Below are 16,814 nucleotides of genomic sequence, written 5' to 3'. Positions count from 1 at the left end.
TCTTCCCGCCACGTAACAGAGAATATATTTACACGTATAAAATAATTGTTGAACAGTTTATTGAAACAATTATGAAATAATAATTAAAATAAATTAATAAAAATCAGTTTACTATGATAAAATATACTAAACGATTTCATTCATCAATTAAATTCGAGTGATTATTGCATATTTCTGTCCCAGGAATTTATCATATCCGTTCCTGACGTCACGAAACATGATTGGTCAAATTTTAGAGGTGTGTCTTGTGACACATTGTTCATTGGCTACTAAAATCACGTGTATATATTGTAAATCATGGCTCCTCTGCAATGATGTGAATGTTTTGAGTACATGAAAACTTTTAGTAATTATAACTGTGTAATACGTTTTGAGGAGTGGAAAATAATATTCCATAGTTATTCTTCTAATACATTATGTTATTACGGTATCATTAATACGCTACAGTACAATTTGCGTACAATACATCCTAATTAACCTCAAATTTTCAACAGTAAATTATAGTTCAATTACCAAACGCAATTTCATGTGTAAAGTATTGTGATAAATACTGCATCAGTGATGTAATTAAACTCTTTTGAATTTATTAACCGTTCTGATATGGCACATAAAAACTGTGCGATGAAAGTTCATGTGACGGTGTTTGTTCACGGCAAAGTCTGGGATACATTTACAGTATCGAAAGACGAAGTAGTGTTTACAAATAATAATTACAGTAACAATGACGTTTCCTATTCAAGAGAGTTAGAAACAACTGAAGCAAATGTATATACTTCTGCCGATGCAAGAATAAAAGAACGAAATATTGGAAATGGGCAAAATATTGTAGAGAAAATTAACAAATTAGATATATCTTCCCACTTGGAAGGTGACTGCAGTATCTTATCTAAGAAATCTACTGAATTAAAATGGACACATAATTTATATATAAATGGCTATCTTCTCTCGTTGTTCATCAAAACTTTGCTACAGTCTTCAGTGTACAGAAGATACGTTATTGCCAATTTCAAAGAATGCAATAAAAGACGTGGACTCCTTTTACATCCAAGTGGCATAGTGAGAGTTAATATTAAGCTGGTGCATCCTCGTAAGAATATTATTGACTTTGCATGGTATGTTAATATAATCTAGCCTATTATTATGTTTAATGTCTGTGGGTGATTACAATATAACGATGCAAAGCCTAGCCCATTCAATGTCAGTTTTTATCTTTACCAGATAATGGAAATTTGAGTAATATTTTGTACATAAACCATTTTTCATTATTATATATAGAAGAGAAATATGTCATTACCTGTAGGTCTACGATATATAGCCTACTGCACATCAGATTCATATGTTATAAATTTGGGGACCTATATGAAGGATGGACATCGATATACTTAAAAATTCAATATAAAATAAATTTAAATATTTGTGAGTAGGTCTTCAAACTCGCCACAAATATATTAAGCGACCTCGGTGAAACTTGAATATGGGTAAGCACCAATTTACCACAGACAAATAGGTAGTTCCGGTAGATAGCAATGATTTCATGACATTTCTCGTGTGTCACAATTGTGCTTATTCCTGGTCAAATTTCACCATGATCTGTAATATGTATTGTTTTCTTTTTTATACACAAGAGAAACAGATCTTTTCTGTTGGCCTATCTATACTCGTGCAGTATGTCAATGCAGTAACAATTAACAGTAATGATGACGTGACTGTGCAAGAGATCCATGACAGAAGACTGTAGCATTGCCTATCTGCAAGCAGTTAAAAGTAAGGTTTTAAATCAGGCATGGGGCACACTTCCGAATAGGGGAAGCGGCATTTCCCCTAAGGTTAGAGCCCAGTTTAGGTGTGTGTGTATTAATCGAAAAAAAAATGTCATATAAACATGCGTTCTATTCTCAATATTTTCTAGCCTCTAATTTTCGATTAATACACACACACACCTAAACTGGGCTCTAACCTTAGAGGAAATGCCGCTGCCCCTGTTTGGAAGCCCGCCCGCCTCAAAAATTCTTGGTATATTCTCAACTTCTTGTATGAATGTGGGACATCTGAGGCTAAATTCATTACTTCAACAATAGGATGATGGAGTAGATAGAGTAACTCGATGACAATGACTTGACATATTTTAATTTAGACGTGGACGAGAATGAGCAGAAAGTTCCCATTCGGGGAGACTGTACATTCATGTGCTGTATATCTGCAATGTGACATTCCTGGTTTTACTTCTCATTTGAATTTAACGAATGAAACTATTTTTATCAATTAGCCTATTTCCCTCAACTGTATTAGAGCAAGCAAACCTTAGATATAATTTTAACAAGAAGCTTATTTTAATGTACCGGTAGTTGTTTTATTTATAATTTCTCTTTCTATTAGATGATATTATGAGATTAATTTTTGCGTGCAAGATCAATTTAAAGATTATTTATTACTTATTCTTCTAAATATTAAAGATATTGTTTTATTAATTTGTCCTACAGAATAATATCTGTTATATAGCCAACAGTGCATATTTCTGTACAGATCACTGTGCACTTAACTGCGGAATCCCGGCCAAACAAGTCACTCAGCTGAGTGCGCTCCTAATATAATGGCAGTTGACATTGGACATATACGTCAACATATATGCCTAACTTGGAGTCAGGCCAAAAGGGAATCATTCAAGGAGAATGGTTTGGTCCGGTGCTGTGGATTGAATTCGGCGTAACTCAGTGGTCAGAGAGCTTGGTACATAGAACCAAGGACCCAGGTTCGATCCCCGGCGCCGGAGCGAATTTTTCTCCTCAAATATTAATTACTCTTCTAAAGCCAAACACAAGCCAGAAGCAGTGAATGCACTAATTAAAATAAAATGTACAAGTTTTACTACCAATTTTCATTGGACTTAAATTTTTTCTCAGTCTTGTCAGGATCTCCACATTCTTTGATCATTCTTGATGTTCAATGCTGTCATTGCTCATTTTTATTATTATTTATTATTATTTAAATCTAAATTTAACAGAAGAAATACTAAAATCAGAAATAAACACTGATATACTGAAACAATTGTGTTTAGAGACAATTAATATTAAGTACCCTCCACAAAACTGGCTTCATTTATACACTGACGGATCCTTGATCTCCAGAGAACAAGGTGCCGGTGCAGGTGTTACGTGCTGTCTCTTCTCACTTTATAGTTCTCTTGGGTATGGAACAACAAGTTTTGATGGAGAAATCATTGCAATAAGTGGAAGTCTCAGGAATCTTCTATATCACATCAATAAATTTAAAAATGTAGTTATATTGTCAGACTCCAAAGCAGCTATTCTGTTGTTGTTTTCTAATGCCGGCATTTGACAATAAAGTCATTTGACCTCTTGCACTCCAATATTTTTCAAAGATATTGTCATGGTTAGCCACTGACGCACAGATTTTGAGATGTTAAATGGCAAGTTGTAGCCGATTTAAGAAAAAAAGCAGCTATTCTATCAATAGTCTCTAAACACACACCTTCAACTCAAACAGCAGAAATAACTAAAATGCTCTCTCAATTAATATCATTCAATAAAAGGATTGTATTCCAATGGATACCATCCCATTGTGGAATCCTGGGAAACGAGAATGCGGATGCTTTAGCAAAGAAGGGCAGCACTGCTACTTACAGACCTGTTACTAAATCTACGTTTTACTCTGTGAAAAGATTAAATCTACATACTTAGACTTTAACAAACAAAATTTGATAACACAATCCCAAGGGAAAAAATGGAACTCTCTGCATCAAAATCCACAGTTAATTCCCGATTTACCACAAAAATCGTCTGTAGCTGCATTTAGATTGGCAACAGGCCATGATTGTTTGGCCAAACACCTGCATAGAATTGGAATATATCAGTCCCCTAACTGCCCATTGTGCAACTCAAACCAAGAAATGGATTCGGAACACCTCAAAATCTGTGCTTCAGTGGCTGGCCATGATAATATCTTTGAAAAATATTGGAGTGCAAGAGGTCAAATGAGTTTATTGTCAAACACCTGACATTAGAAAACAACAACATTTTGCCAGTGCCATGAAAATTAAGTATAGATTCTATAGTTAGGTCTACTTGCTATAATAGCTAGTAACATATGTATGAATCTTGTACCTACTTAATTTCACTTACAGGAATGAACGAGTCGAAAGGTTAGCAATTGAGAGAAGAGAGCTGGACAATGCTATGTCTTGGTTGTCTACTCTTGGTGGTGCCTTCTCTGCACTGGGGGAAGAATTCAAGCATTGTGTAAGTATAGGCTAAGGCGTTTGTTTCCGTAAATAAGTCGTTTCTGCCACTACTATCGCCATTACTGATGTTGCATATTCCTAGTTATCCCGACAAAGTGGAAAGTTGATTAATTTTATTTCTTTATTATTATTATTGTTAATTCTCACTTTTGTAATCAGGGCTGAAGAGTCAGTACACAAAAGCCTTATTTTTTTTTTAATGACAGGGCTCTTAACCTGCTGTTATTTGCTCTCAGCCAGGAACACATGCATTAAAAGGTATTGAGCATTCGAGCCAAGATGTCCCACACTACCATAAAAACTGGTTGACAGGCGGGAAAGCTGCGAGTTCCAGTGTTATGCCTCTTGCTAGTATAGCAGATTTCCACAGCTCTCAAGTCAGTATTCAGTGCGTCTCTGTTGTACACGTTTGTGTTGTGATGTACAGTATAGAACAATGCATTTGTTTTATGCAAAACTTTCGTGAAATATACGTGGAGAACGTGTTGCTGTAAATTCAGATGTCATTTCCCCGATGGTCCTGTGCCAAATAAGAAATAATATACAGACTCGTAATAGTACATTATGCAACGAGCCTATAATGAAGGTAATTAAGAAGCGAGTATGGATATTTATGAAACGAGCGCAAGCGAGTTTCATAATTTTCATACGAGCTTCCTAATTACCATTATAGGCGAGTTTCATACGACTTTTTATGTTCGACCATATTTCTAACTTGATATTATTAATTTTCTTTGTATCTGACCTTGGCCAATGTCCCGTATGTTATGAGATGTGCGCAGACGCGAAAGTATTGATTTTTTCCGAGGAACAGATGTTCACATTGACCTTGCTAGGCCATAAGAACCTACAGAGATAACATTAAAATTAAATTAGACATTGAAAAACGAGATGACAAATTGAATTTATTTGAATATTATTTACAATTAATGCTAATTATTATAGTAACAGAACATAACCTTCTGCGACAGTATTGGATTTCCAGCCTCCGTGACTTTTCGCTAATTCTCTTTCGATTGCATATCCGAGAATAATCGATACTTGCGGTTTTATAACGGTAGAAAGCTGACCTGTCATTGGCTGAACAGTTGTAACCTGAGTCGTCATTGGCTGAAAGACCTGACCTTTAATGAGTAGGTGTACTTTAATGACATACATTAAAGGTCTGCTACCATGTGTATAATTACTACATTTCGGCATGGTCGAGCATAAAGAAATTTAACAAGACAGGCTAGTTCAAAATAAGAAGCATTGAGTGAATAAACGGATCTTAACTGAGGAAACATTAGATTAAATAGGTTTTCGATTAGAACGAAGCCCTCAGAAATATTTACGCAGATTAGCTCAGGAAATAGGGGTGTCTAAAATCTCAGTTAAACATGTCACTAAATTGTTGAAGATAAAACCATACAAAATCCATGTACTGCATCACATAAGCGAAAATGAACTACAGAAAGTGTCTGGGAATGTACTGAAGCGATGTCAAGCATGCTTGAATGCCGAAGGTCACCATCTCCAGCAATTACTACAATGAGGTAAGCCTTTTATTTCATTATTATGAGTTTTATTTTGCTGCAAATTATGGTTACCGTTTGGTGGGGAAACAGGCGACCCATATAGCATAAGGAGGCCACGCAGCCACTAGTAGTGAGTGTACATCTTGGCTCGAACATTCTATATTTATGTGGCCAGCATAGACTGCATAGTTATCAATACTTAACCTCCCGCGTATTTTTATTCGTATAACTTTTACTGATAATAGCAGAGTGGAAGTGAAATAACCCTGCAGATTTCCATAGCAATAAATCATGTTGTATGTAATAAAAAAGTGTAATACCATATTGGTGGAAAGTTCATAGTTTTCTCAGAAAAAAACTGTTTTTTTTTTTTTTTTTTTCCAAATGTTTAACATCCTCTTATTCGGTAACTATTTGCGAGTAGAATCATGATTTTTGTGTATATCAGTAGAAAATCTAATAAATAATCAATTATATCTCTGACGTATTTCAGTAGTGTGAATGCTTTTCGTGTTAATTTAATTTAAAAATCACCAATTTAAAGTCACTGAATGATGAGACCAGTTTGCAACATTGTAGCCAGAAAGGGAGATCGGATGTAGTTCACTATGGCAGACAGACCTGAGTTCGTCGACCTCTTACTTCTGTTTTACGAGAATAAGGAGGCACGAATGTTGCCAGACTGCTGAAACTTACGACTCAATTTTCTAATAAACATTTAATCGTAGGTTTTCTATTCATTTTAGTGTACCCTATCGTCTCTTTCAATCAGCAGAACTATTTCACTTCCACCCTGTATTTTTACTTCATAATGAGTACTAAACTGTCATGGAAGTTGTTCATTCATTCCTGAATGTTCTATAGATGCTAGTTGATATTTGGCTGAATTTTTTAAAGTTTACCTTGCGAAAATATTAGGACATAAAAAATCTCAAAACCACTTCATTAGAACTTGATCAACCGAACTTATCTATGGTTTATTTGGGAAACCATACACTTCTTTACACGACTAGCATCTCTGTTCTTTGCATTACTTGGGCGACTGATAATTATTTGCCATTATTTACACGTCCGTCATGGTGGCTATGTGGATAATGTTGTTGTTTTCTAATGCCAGGCATTTGACAATAAAGTCATTTGACCTCTTGCACTCCAATATTTTTGGAGTCAAAATGGCAAGTTGTAGCCGATTTAAGTGAACACCATATTTTAACGTTTTGGTGGCTACTTCATTCACACACAACCCCCAGAATGTCTGGAGGACCACACCTGCTGTTGGTCGACGGGTCCATTGGACCTAGCTGGGAGATCTTGTTGATCACCAGCTTTCCCTCCTTAAGCCACTGGAGGACGATTTTAGTGCCACAGCAGGTCAGCACTAGGAACAGAAAAGTAGAAAGAGGAGGAAGGAAAGTGAAATGAACCCCTAGGCCTCGAATGCTCTAATGCCGTCGGGGTCGAAGAAAGTAAGAGTTCAGTCAGAGGACTGGATAGGAAAGGGTAAAGAGGGAATTAGGTATTGAATAGAGGAAAATTATACCAAATTCAGTCATTAACTCATCAAGCTGACCAGTGCTAATTGATGAGTAGCCCCTCCCTTTAGTTCAACTTGTAAAATTATGCTTACTAACAGCTGCACCACGGGAAGGTAGGGATGGGACATTGGGTATTTGTCCAGGTTGGTTCCTTAAAGCCTTCAATGGGAAAGATTAAAGATTATGTGGATAATGTATGCACTTCCTAACCCAGTGGTCCATGGTTTGATTCTCGGTGTAGGCAATGAAGGAATTTATCTTCCGTTCACGGGACTAGATGTTCTGTGATGCTTTTCATTCCCATACTGCTGAAGGCAACGGGCAAACCATGCTGTGTCATCCTGCCTAGTAAACCTGCAGCAGGGTGGGTTGTGGTTTGCAATTTGCATACACATGGCCTCACCTTGATATACGTGCCTTCACAAAGATCACCCACCATCATTTACACGTTCCTCTTCCGAATATTATTTGATAGTTCTCTGCCTTCAGAAGTGATCGTTTTTCAGCTTCTCCATGACACTTGATAAGTATTAAAATCTGATTTTCTTTCCGTCTAAAAGGAGAGAGGGAGAAGGAGTGAGCTAAGAAAGAGAGTAAACCTTCAGGGATGTAATCAGAAAGATGTACCAATATGGCTGTATCCAGTTTTTTTGAGATCATTGATCTTGTGGTTTGTGTTTACAAATTGATTTTAATGTATATTTGAGAAGTTTAGTGTTAATGGGCTGGTATTATTTGTATACAGGTGATTCATAAAGTATGACCTGGAGTTATTAAAGAAAATCACAATTAAAAATACACAGGATTATTTAAAAATATGGACTTTTAAGACGACTTGAGTATTGTTGCTACAGGAATTTTACGACATAAATAAAGTTGTTGGTGGTTGCAGTTTTCCTCCATTTTATACAAATTAATGGGAGTGAGGCTGCTGCAGATCAGTGCATCTCCTGTGTATTGTTGTACAGTCGAAATCAGTGGAATTAAATGGTTGAGAAGTTTTTGCTAGAAAATAAGCCAAAATCAAGGGCTGAAAGAAAGAGAGATGGAGTAACAGAAGGCGTGCAAATGAACCCCCGAAAATTGACCCAAAAAACGAAAAAAAGAGTAGACAGGAACAATTGTTTCATTTTTAAATTCTGAACATTATTGAGTATAACAGTGTTAAACTCAACACTAATTTATCGTCACTCATTGCACGAAAATTTCAATACTATATTATGGTACAAGGTTGGGATGTGATTTTACAAAATCGAGGAAAAGTCCGTGATTTTACAAAATCGAGGAAAAGTCCGAGATTTTGTAATGTACTTCACAAACGTGTATTGTACAACATTTTTTGCACGATCATATTTTTAAAATTGCAAATACAATATATTTTGCATTGAAAATTTAGACCAATATTATTCCAAAGTCTTCGAAAAACTGTACTGTAATGGATCTATTTCAGTATAGTTTTAGTTAAGAAGAATGGTTTCCCTAGCAACAGATTTCTATGTGGGAATTCTAACTTTCAAGGGCTAACAACAATAGCTGTAAATACAAAAAAAAAAACCACGATCGTGCAAAAAAAGATTACTATACATTTACAGCTTAAGATGTTTCACTTCTGCCGTATGTAGAGCTAAACACACATTATCCCCCTCCACCACAATACCAGCAGTGTAAATAGTGATGTGTTTTTCGATGATATTCACGATCATTATAAAAACCTAACTATTTAAATAAATAGCATTTATAGATGACATTACAATAACTAAATATGTCCTGGGTGAACTGGAGAATCATGAGATGCAAAAAGTACAGATTGACGTCATATCTGTTACACCTCAATCTAGCAGTTCTCGGTATGCATACTCCTGCCGTATACAGAATGACCCACGCTTTACAAATCAGTTCTATGGGCCATTTTTCGCATAAGATATATGAACATGGGTTATAGCTGATTGAATCCTATTGAAGTAGCAGTGGTTTTGAGCAGAACTAAAAATTATTCACTTAAAATACACAGAAATATTACTTAAAAATACTGTATTAATCACAAACATACCTCAGTTTGGAAGCAGATTTTCAAATATCCCCTCTTCCACTTCTCAATGCACTTGGCTGGCTGGATGCATATGAATGGCCTGCTTGTTCCATACCTCATCATGACTGTCCCTGATGAGCATAGCTGATAATCACCATACCTACCTTCCCTTTCTCCCCCATACTTCACGTCACAGCTCAATCCACCATTTAGTTTACGTTCCTATGTTAGTATTACGATGGAAATATGTTTGGATTTTTACGAATAACTTTCAACTAATGATAATCGGACACATGGTGATATTTTATGCTCAAAATGACCTATAGAACTGATTCTATGCATGAATGACATGATGAATCACCCTGTATACTTTCAGGTTAAAATCTTGTTTTGTAACACTCATAATACAACACGAGTTAAAACACAGACTTAGAACTGCACAACATTTAATAATATGAATCTATGGGCAATCCTAACAGTCTTACTAATAAACCGTGTATAGTTTTTATACAAGACTTATGCAGAGTTGAGACAGAAAACGTTACTAATAAACCGTGAATAAGCTATGGACGTATAAACAGGCTGAACTATACAATGGGAATTGCTTTGCAGTAGTTATATACACGAAACCCCTTGTTTAAGCGTTGTATATAGCGAAAAAATGGCGCCCCTCTAACAGCTGTTCGTATCAACTGTCATTTTATGATGATGGTTATCTTGTAACCACAGAAGAACAAACCAAAGATCATAGAATTATTAGAATAATATTGCTGTAGCTTGTACTCTTTGACCAAAATGTAGTGTGGTAATCGATTGGAGCCAGTTGTACTATCGATATTTAACACACCACACTAGAGTGCTCTACTGGATGCAATAGAGAACCTCAGATATTCTATTACCTTTCGTAACGAAGTAATGACGAAACTATGACGTAGCTGTGTAACAGTCATACTGTTATACACGATGTATGTAGTGATTATTAGTAAGGAATTTACACACGACTTATAAACGAGCTACTCATTGTGTAAGTATAAGACAGTCTGTATATAGAGTTTTTATTAGTAAGACCGTAAGAATATGGGAACATTGAATCATGTTGATAGAAAATTGCACCAAAATTTATGAATGCAATAGGCAGAGTCATGTCAGATATAAGAATGATGAGACAATGTACTGTGTACTTCATCTGGCATCTTTAAGCTTTCTAATCAGTTGAACCTTTTCTTTCAGGCAGAGATTGCGGGCCGTATCTCCGTTCAGCAGTTCACTATTGCAATGAGGCTGGGAGACCCTAATACTGTTGCTCGGTGTAAACTGTATCTTGCACTCAGCCTGGTGCAGAGAGGATATTTCAAGCATGCGCGTCAAATCATAGAACAACAATTCAATTTAGCACGTTCTGCTCCTGTTGTGGACAATCGTCTTGTTTCCATGTGTCTCGGAATATGGGCTAAGCTCAAATATGATCTTCATAAAAGAAGACTATTACGAAGAGGAAAGAAATTACATTGTTACATCAATCTAGGATTCGAACATCGTCCAGAATTGGAAATTCAAGGGTGTCCAACATCTGAATAGTACAATAGACTCTTCAATCACTTAAGTTGCATGTTAATTCATGAAATGATACAATGAGGGGGATATATTATAAGCTTTTTCCCCCTTATAGAGAACTCTTCAGCTGTGAACAATGTAATTTAGAAGCCTTTGGACACACTTTATATCACGCAATGCAGAAATAAAACCACTTTGTCGTGTATGGTGTATATTCGGTTAGTTTTTTTTATATATATATAATAGTAACTTTTATAGCATGCCTGAGATACATGTACTGCAGTGGTAACAGGAAGCTGTTCTTTCCATCCATAAAAACAGAGCCAATGAGAGGTTCTAAAATGCACTTTCAATAAAAATTAAGATTTAAAAAATATTACAATAGTATGCTTGGATTGTGCAAACAGGATGAAATTTATCACAAGCTGAAAATATTAAAACACGTTCTATTATATGACTATAGCCAAAATGATGGATCAGGAATAATTAGGTAGCTTTCACACTAATGAAACAGGATGCATGAAACTGATCTCACGCAATCATTTCTGATTGAATTTCCACCTTTATAACTGTGTATGTGTATAGATGCAATGTCCTCCTTTGAAGACAATAGTTTTCTCTTTTAAGTTTAAGAAAGTCATAAACGTATATTAACAGTAATTCTGAATACTTTGAAGACTTAAAAAAGAAAAAAAAATACATGATCTTTGGAAATTTGTGTTTAGAAGCTTCAACTCCGATGTAAATCGACAATTGAGATGTTGCCTGGAATAACAACTTAGAATTGTTTTCGCTTATAAAAAAGGCAAAATTTTACAACAGAAAATTAGAGAAAACGTTATGTATTGAAATGTCAATTATGAATAATGTGTTAATTGTAAATGAATTTAATTATAATATGAGCACTCAAGTATTAGCAGCCTTAGAGCAATGAGGCCGATGAATTCATTAAAAATTACTTACTGGTATTCATAATTTAAGATTTAACAAAAATAAAGTTTCTAACCGCAATATTAAACATGATGAGAATGGTATATGCAGCATTTTCAGTATCAATGTTCAGTGTTTACAATTTTTTATAGATTTTAATATAAGATTGCATTTATTTGACAAAATGGCAGAACGAAAAATACCATAAAAAAAGACTGCAATTATGAAAATATTACATAAAAATACCTTATTGTTATGATTTTGCAAATATGACAACACATCAGTATTGCTGAAATTCATTTAAAAACGTTAATTATATATATATATATATATATTTTTTTTATTTAGCGTTTCTGAAGTGCGGTTTTTTTTTTTTTATTTGTAGGAAGAACTATACGGAAATGGTGCAAAAAAATTGGTAAAATGATAATTCGCGCATCACATCCCACTAATTTCAAGACATAGGGTATTTTTCCACTTATTCCGCTACTTTCAATTTAACAAACTGGTTATACAATTGAGGCACATGTGACCAACAGGCTTAAGCTGCATGTATTGTCGGACCATCGGATCTGTGCCCCCTTAAGATATGCGAACTGAACCCTAATTCCTTCTCAGCCTCGGTAATTCATTTCCCTCCCTGCATTCCTATCTCTCTCCCTTTCTCTCCTCCACTACTCACAATTTTGGCCTTCTTGCGGAACAGTTTACACTATTTGCACTTGCAGTCCAGTGTTGTCAACTCAACATGGATACTGTAGCACGAAGTGGCGAAAGAAATATTATTAAGCCAGTATGTAATAGCATTCAATATCTGTTTCCTATAAATCAGGCAACGAAAAGAGCAGCTGCTATCACAGGTGAGGCTTATTTAATTTCAATTGATTATGTATTAAAATTACTTACTTAACAAATACTAATAATAAAACATTTTATGTAATTTATATAGACAGATCAGAGCTCCTAATAAAGAAAATCAGGAGAGAGGGAGTCTGTGCAGGAGATGAAAAGCTAGAATCACCAGAAAAGAACAGACCAAGGGAACTTTCAATTCTTGTAGATGATATGAACCGATGTATTTTAAGAAGAAAGATACAAGAATTTTATACTGTGCAGAAAGAAGTTCCAACTTTGAAGAAATTACTGAACGTTGCGAGAGAAGCAATAATTTCCAAGGTTGGAGAGAAACACTACGGAAAGTGATTCGAGACATGGGATTCAGGTTTAAAAATGTAAAAATACAAGATGTATTTTGATTGAAAGAAATTATATTGTAGCATGGAGGACCAGTTATTTATGACACAGTTTGACTGAAGTTTGGCAACATTCCTATTCGGCAAGGTTCGTGGCTTGCTGTTTAACGTGGTGGGAGGAAAGCGGGTGGAATGGAGTGAGTACAGGCGTTAACTTTTCCAAGAACGACGACAGCGCTGAAGGGGCACAGATCCGATGATCTGACAATAACTGGTTTCTTGAATCCATTTCATGGAAACAATAATACCACACAACTCTGGAAGCTTCTGTGTCTTATGAAACAGTTCCATTATACCATATCACAGTTATAAACAACTACAGTGAAACCTCGTTTTAATATTTCCGTTCTTATGCAATGATTCCAGAAATCCCAGCAGAACTAACATAAATACAACGTAATTAACTTCCACTTTAAGGAAAATCTTCTTTTAGGAATAGATTTGAACCAATTTACTAATAACACATTTTAGCAAAATTCCAAACCTATTCCATACATTTATGACGAATTTATATACACCACTGTGGCACTAGAAACAGTACATTGTGGCAGTATGCATCGATATCTTGATTGAAAGCAAGCTTGTAGAAAATTATTATTATGTCTGCATATGAAAATTGTAAATTTAATTATGGTATTTAAAAATATACATGTTACTATCATTTTGTGAAAATATCACATTGTGTGTGCAAAAAATTGTTCTTAATTTTTGTTTACTAATGGAGGGGGAAAGGAACAAGCCACTCTACTCCATTATCTCATGGCTCAGTTGCCTCACGAGTGATGCCTTATGTTGTCACTTATGAGTAGACTTCGTGGAATTGCCATGAGAATCGTAAGGTTTACTGCGCACGCAGTATAGACTGTATGAGAAGGGAGCGTGCAACGGATGTAGTATACCTCTGATGTAAACACTGAGCAGTATACTGCGGTTACAATAAAACCTGTAGGCCTATCCTGCATTCAAGAAATATAATGAATGATCACTGAAGTAGGAAATGTCTAAACATGTAAATACACAATTATTTTATAGTGAGATATATTAACTCTTAAAATTTAATGTAAGATACTCACATCATCCTTGAATATGTGCATTGCAGTGAAGAGTTACGTACATTTTGAGCGACTGCAAAGTAACCTCCTCCGATGGTCACTTAAACTGTTTTTATATTGGGAAAATGTACATTCAACAGCACACGATGTAATACGTACATATTTGATGAACGGAAAGTCATTACTTTTTAGTACACCAACTTCAGACGTCTTGTCGTGACCTGATAGTACATCATTTATAATACGAAGTTGTGAATAGGCAGAATTTTAGCAATAATGTTTCTCAGCTTACATTTCACTTTTTCTGAAATTAGTGAATTGTTATTTTGGATAACGGTTTGTGATACTTTATCCACTATATTAAGGGCTTCTGAGAGTTGTAGTTTAGACGATTCTAACAGGATGATGCTTTTGGACATGATTTTAAAATCAGAATCAATGAAAAGAATATCTTTCAATTGCTGTTCAGAAGGCAATGATTTTACAGCTGCAACAGCAGAACTGTCTGTGCTATCCAATGTATCAATTACCTCCATTATTTTGCCGTAATGTTCTGCATAATAATGAACAGCATCCAACCACGTTCCCCAACGGGTCAAGACTGGCTGCGGGGGTAAGGGTATTCCAGGGCCAATTATTTGGAAAAGCAACACTCTCATTGTAGTATGTTTGATTTAATTCTTGTCTGCACTGAACAAATGTTAAGCTTTGACTATTCCAACCACAATAATGCAAAAACAAATGCTTGCATAGGTATACATTAGCTGTAGCTGCTCTTATCTATTTGGACTGGTCACAACTCTTTACATGAACTGCTTATACTACGAGACCGGGCAGTCGCTCACCTCTTCTATACTACCGTATATCGGCAACCTGATTGCATGCTGCGTGTGGCAATTCAACGAAGTCTACTTATGAGGTTCCAACCTGCATTTGGACAGTTGACTAAACAACAACAATAGTAAATTTAATGGGTCATAAGAATATGTAGCTCTTCCTTGCTTATATTAAGTGAAAACTCACATTTAAGGAAAAATTAGTCCCCTATACATTCGTTACAAAGGGGTTTTACCGTAATATTTCATGGAAACAACTGCGTTAGTGTGAAAGCTGTCTTATGATTCCGAGACACTGTTACTTGCACACTCTCTCTCTAACATTCTGATTTCGGAGCAGTAAACTGTTTGCACAAGCCTTAACTGCACCGCTGATTGACATGGTTCTCTCTGTGGCACTTTTTTCTTTTGTTTAGTCTTCATTTCCACATAAAATCAATGTGCAAGGGTGCCCATCGGGTCCCATGCTGGGAGAACAATTGGTTCCATTGAGAAAACTTCCAACACTTCTGGCGGTACAAATTTCTTATCTACAACAACTTCGAACACGAATTCTTTAAACCAATCACTGCTCATCACCAGATAGCCTTTTTCTCCCCGATCGTCACCCCATGAATTCTCCACACGGAACTTGGTTGGGTTTCCTTCTCCCTGTAATCATGAAAGAGAAATATGATTATAAAAATTATACATTAAAGCTATTATACTTTAAACATTCCCTTTTAAAGATATTCTTCTAAAATAAACTATGTTCTAATTAATCATTAAGGTCAAGTAGGAGTAAATGTTATTAAAAATTAAGTTATTCATGTTGAATGTGTTAATGTACCATGATACATATACAGATTGTACTTAAAATGTATGTTAAAACTTAGGAGCATATTCCTCTCATAGAGGATGAAAAACTGTTATATGAACATGGATCTGGAAACAATTTTCTTGTTACAACTCTCTTTCTACAACTCTGCTTACATTGTATGATTCAATATATTATGAAATAAAAATAGCATACCACATGGAAATCTAAGGAAGTGCTCAAAACTCAACGTGATCAGATTGTGAATTTTCAATCGTGTATGGGCAGACGAGGATCGTAACACAATTGTTCAATCACGTCATCAACAAAGATTGTCAGTGTTTGGGCCGGCATTGTTGGTGACGTTTTAGTGACACTTCATGTTCTTCCACCCAAACTCAACAGAGAAAGATACAAAGTGTTCTTAGAGTACAACACCTGTTCTGCCACACCATGTGCCATTAGCAATACAACGAAAGACATACTTCATGCAAGGTGGGGCACCTGTTCATTTCAGTGTCAGTATTCGTCGATTTCTAAAACAAAAGTTCCTTGATTGATAGATAGAGATGGACCAATTCCTCGGCTTCTGCGCTCTCTGGACCTAAACCCACTAGACTTTTACTATTTGTGAGGTCATTTAAAAGAGCTTGTATGTGGAACCCCAGAGCAAGGTGAGAGTTTTCGAGTCTGTATTTTGGAAGGCTGCAAGACAATACGATGTTACCCATCCTAATCGGGACTATTTTGAGCACTTCCTGTGAGATTTTCATGTTATATGCTATTTTATTTCATAATGCACCGCATCATACAATGTAAGCAGAGTTGTAGAAAAAGAGCTGTAAGAAGGAAATAAAGTATTTCCAGACTCATGTTCATGTAATATTTTTTCATCTATATGAGAGGAATATATCCCTAAAAGTTTTGACATAAATTTTAGTTACACTACGTATATGAAGCTTCCAGTTTCATTTCTGTTATCATCACTTCTGCCAGATCATGTACTGCTATACTAAAGGGCACTGATATACGAAGCGTGCATTTTCATAACGTT

General features: G+C 35.5%; 2 protein-coding genes across 5 annotated transcripts in view; one reads left to right on the top strand and one right to left on the bottom strand.

Moving 5' to 3' along the window:
- The first annotated feature begins 288 nt into the window (after positions 1-288).
- LOC138692246 (uncharacterized) lies at positions 289-11,107 on the top strand. Its single transcript, XM_069815393.1, has 3 exons — positions 289-1,112; positions 4,142-4,256; positions 10,570-11,107. Exons 1-3 carry the CDS (start codon positions 601-603, stop codon positions 10,915-10,917), a joined length of 975 nt encoding a protein of 324 aa, XP_069671494.1. The 5' UTR covers positions 289-600; the 3' UTR covers positions 10,918-11,107.
- Positions 10,381-16,814, bottom strand: part of LOC138692225 (bleomycin hydrolase) — a 48,659-nt gene continuing 42,225 nt past the window's right edge. For all 4 annotated transcript variants that reach the window (XM_069815358.1, XM_069815364.1, XM_069815380.1 and 1 more), the window contains exon 9: positions 10,381-15,615. In XM_069815358.1, the coding sequence (XP_069671459.1) occupies positions 15,400-15,615 (216 nt within the window). In that variant the 3' untranslated portion in view covers positions 10,381-15,399. The remainder of the gene's footprint in view (positions 15,616-16,814) is intronic.

The sequence above is a fragment of the Periplaneta americana genome, chromosome 2 (genome assembly GCF_040183065.1).
Source record: "Periplaneta americana isolate PAMFEO1 chromosome 2, P.americana_PAMFEO1_priV1, whole genome shotgun sequence".
In the NCBI taxonomy this organism is placed as follows: domain Eukaryota; kingdom Metazoa; phylum Arthropoda; class Insecta; order Blattodea; family Blattidae; genus Periplaneta; species Periplaneta americana.
Note: the sequence above shows the minus strand (reverse complement) of the source record. Positions and strands in the feature narration are given on the sequence as shown.

Bases quoted from the DNA above. Each gene is read 5' to 3' on its own strand.
- LOC138692246 (XM_069815393.1), top strand. From the start codon at position 601: ATGGCACATAAAAACTGTGCGATGAAAGTTCATGTGACGGTGTTTGTT. The intron at 1,113-4,141 runs GTATGTTAATAT...TTTCACTTACAG, and splicing joins AATATTATTGACTTTGCATG to GAATGAACGAGTCGAAAGGT. The intron at 4,257-10,569 runs GTAAGTATAGGC...CTTTTCTTTCAG, and splicing joins GGGAAGAATTCAAGCATTGT to GCAGAGATTGCGGGCCGTAT.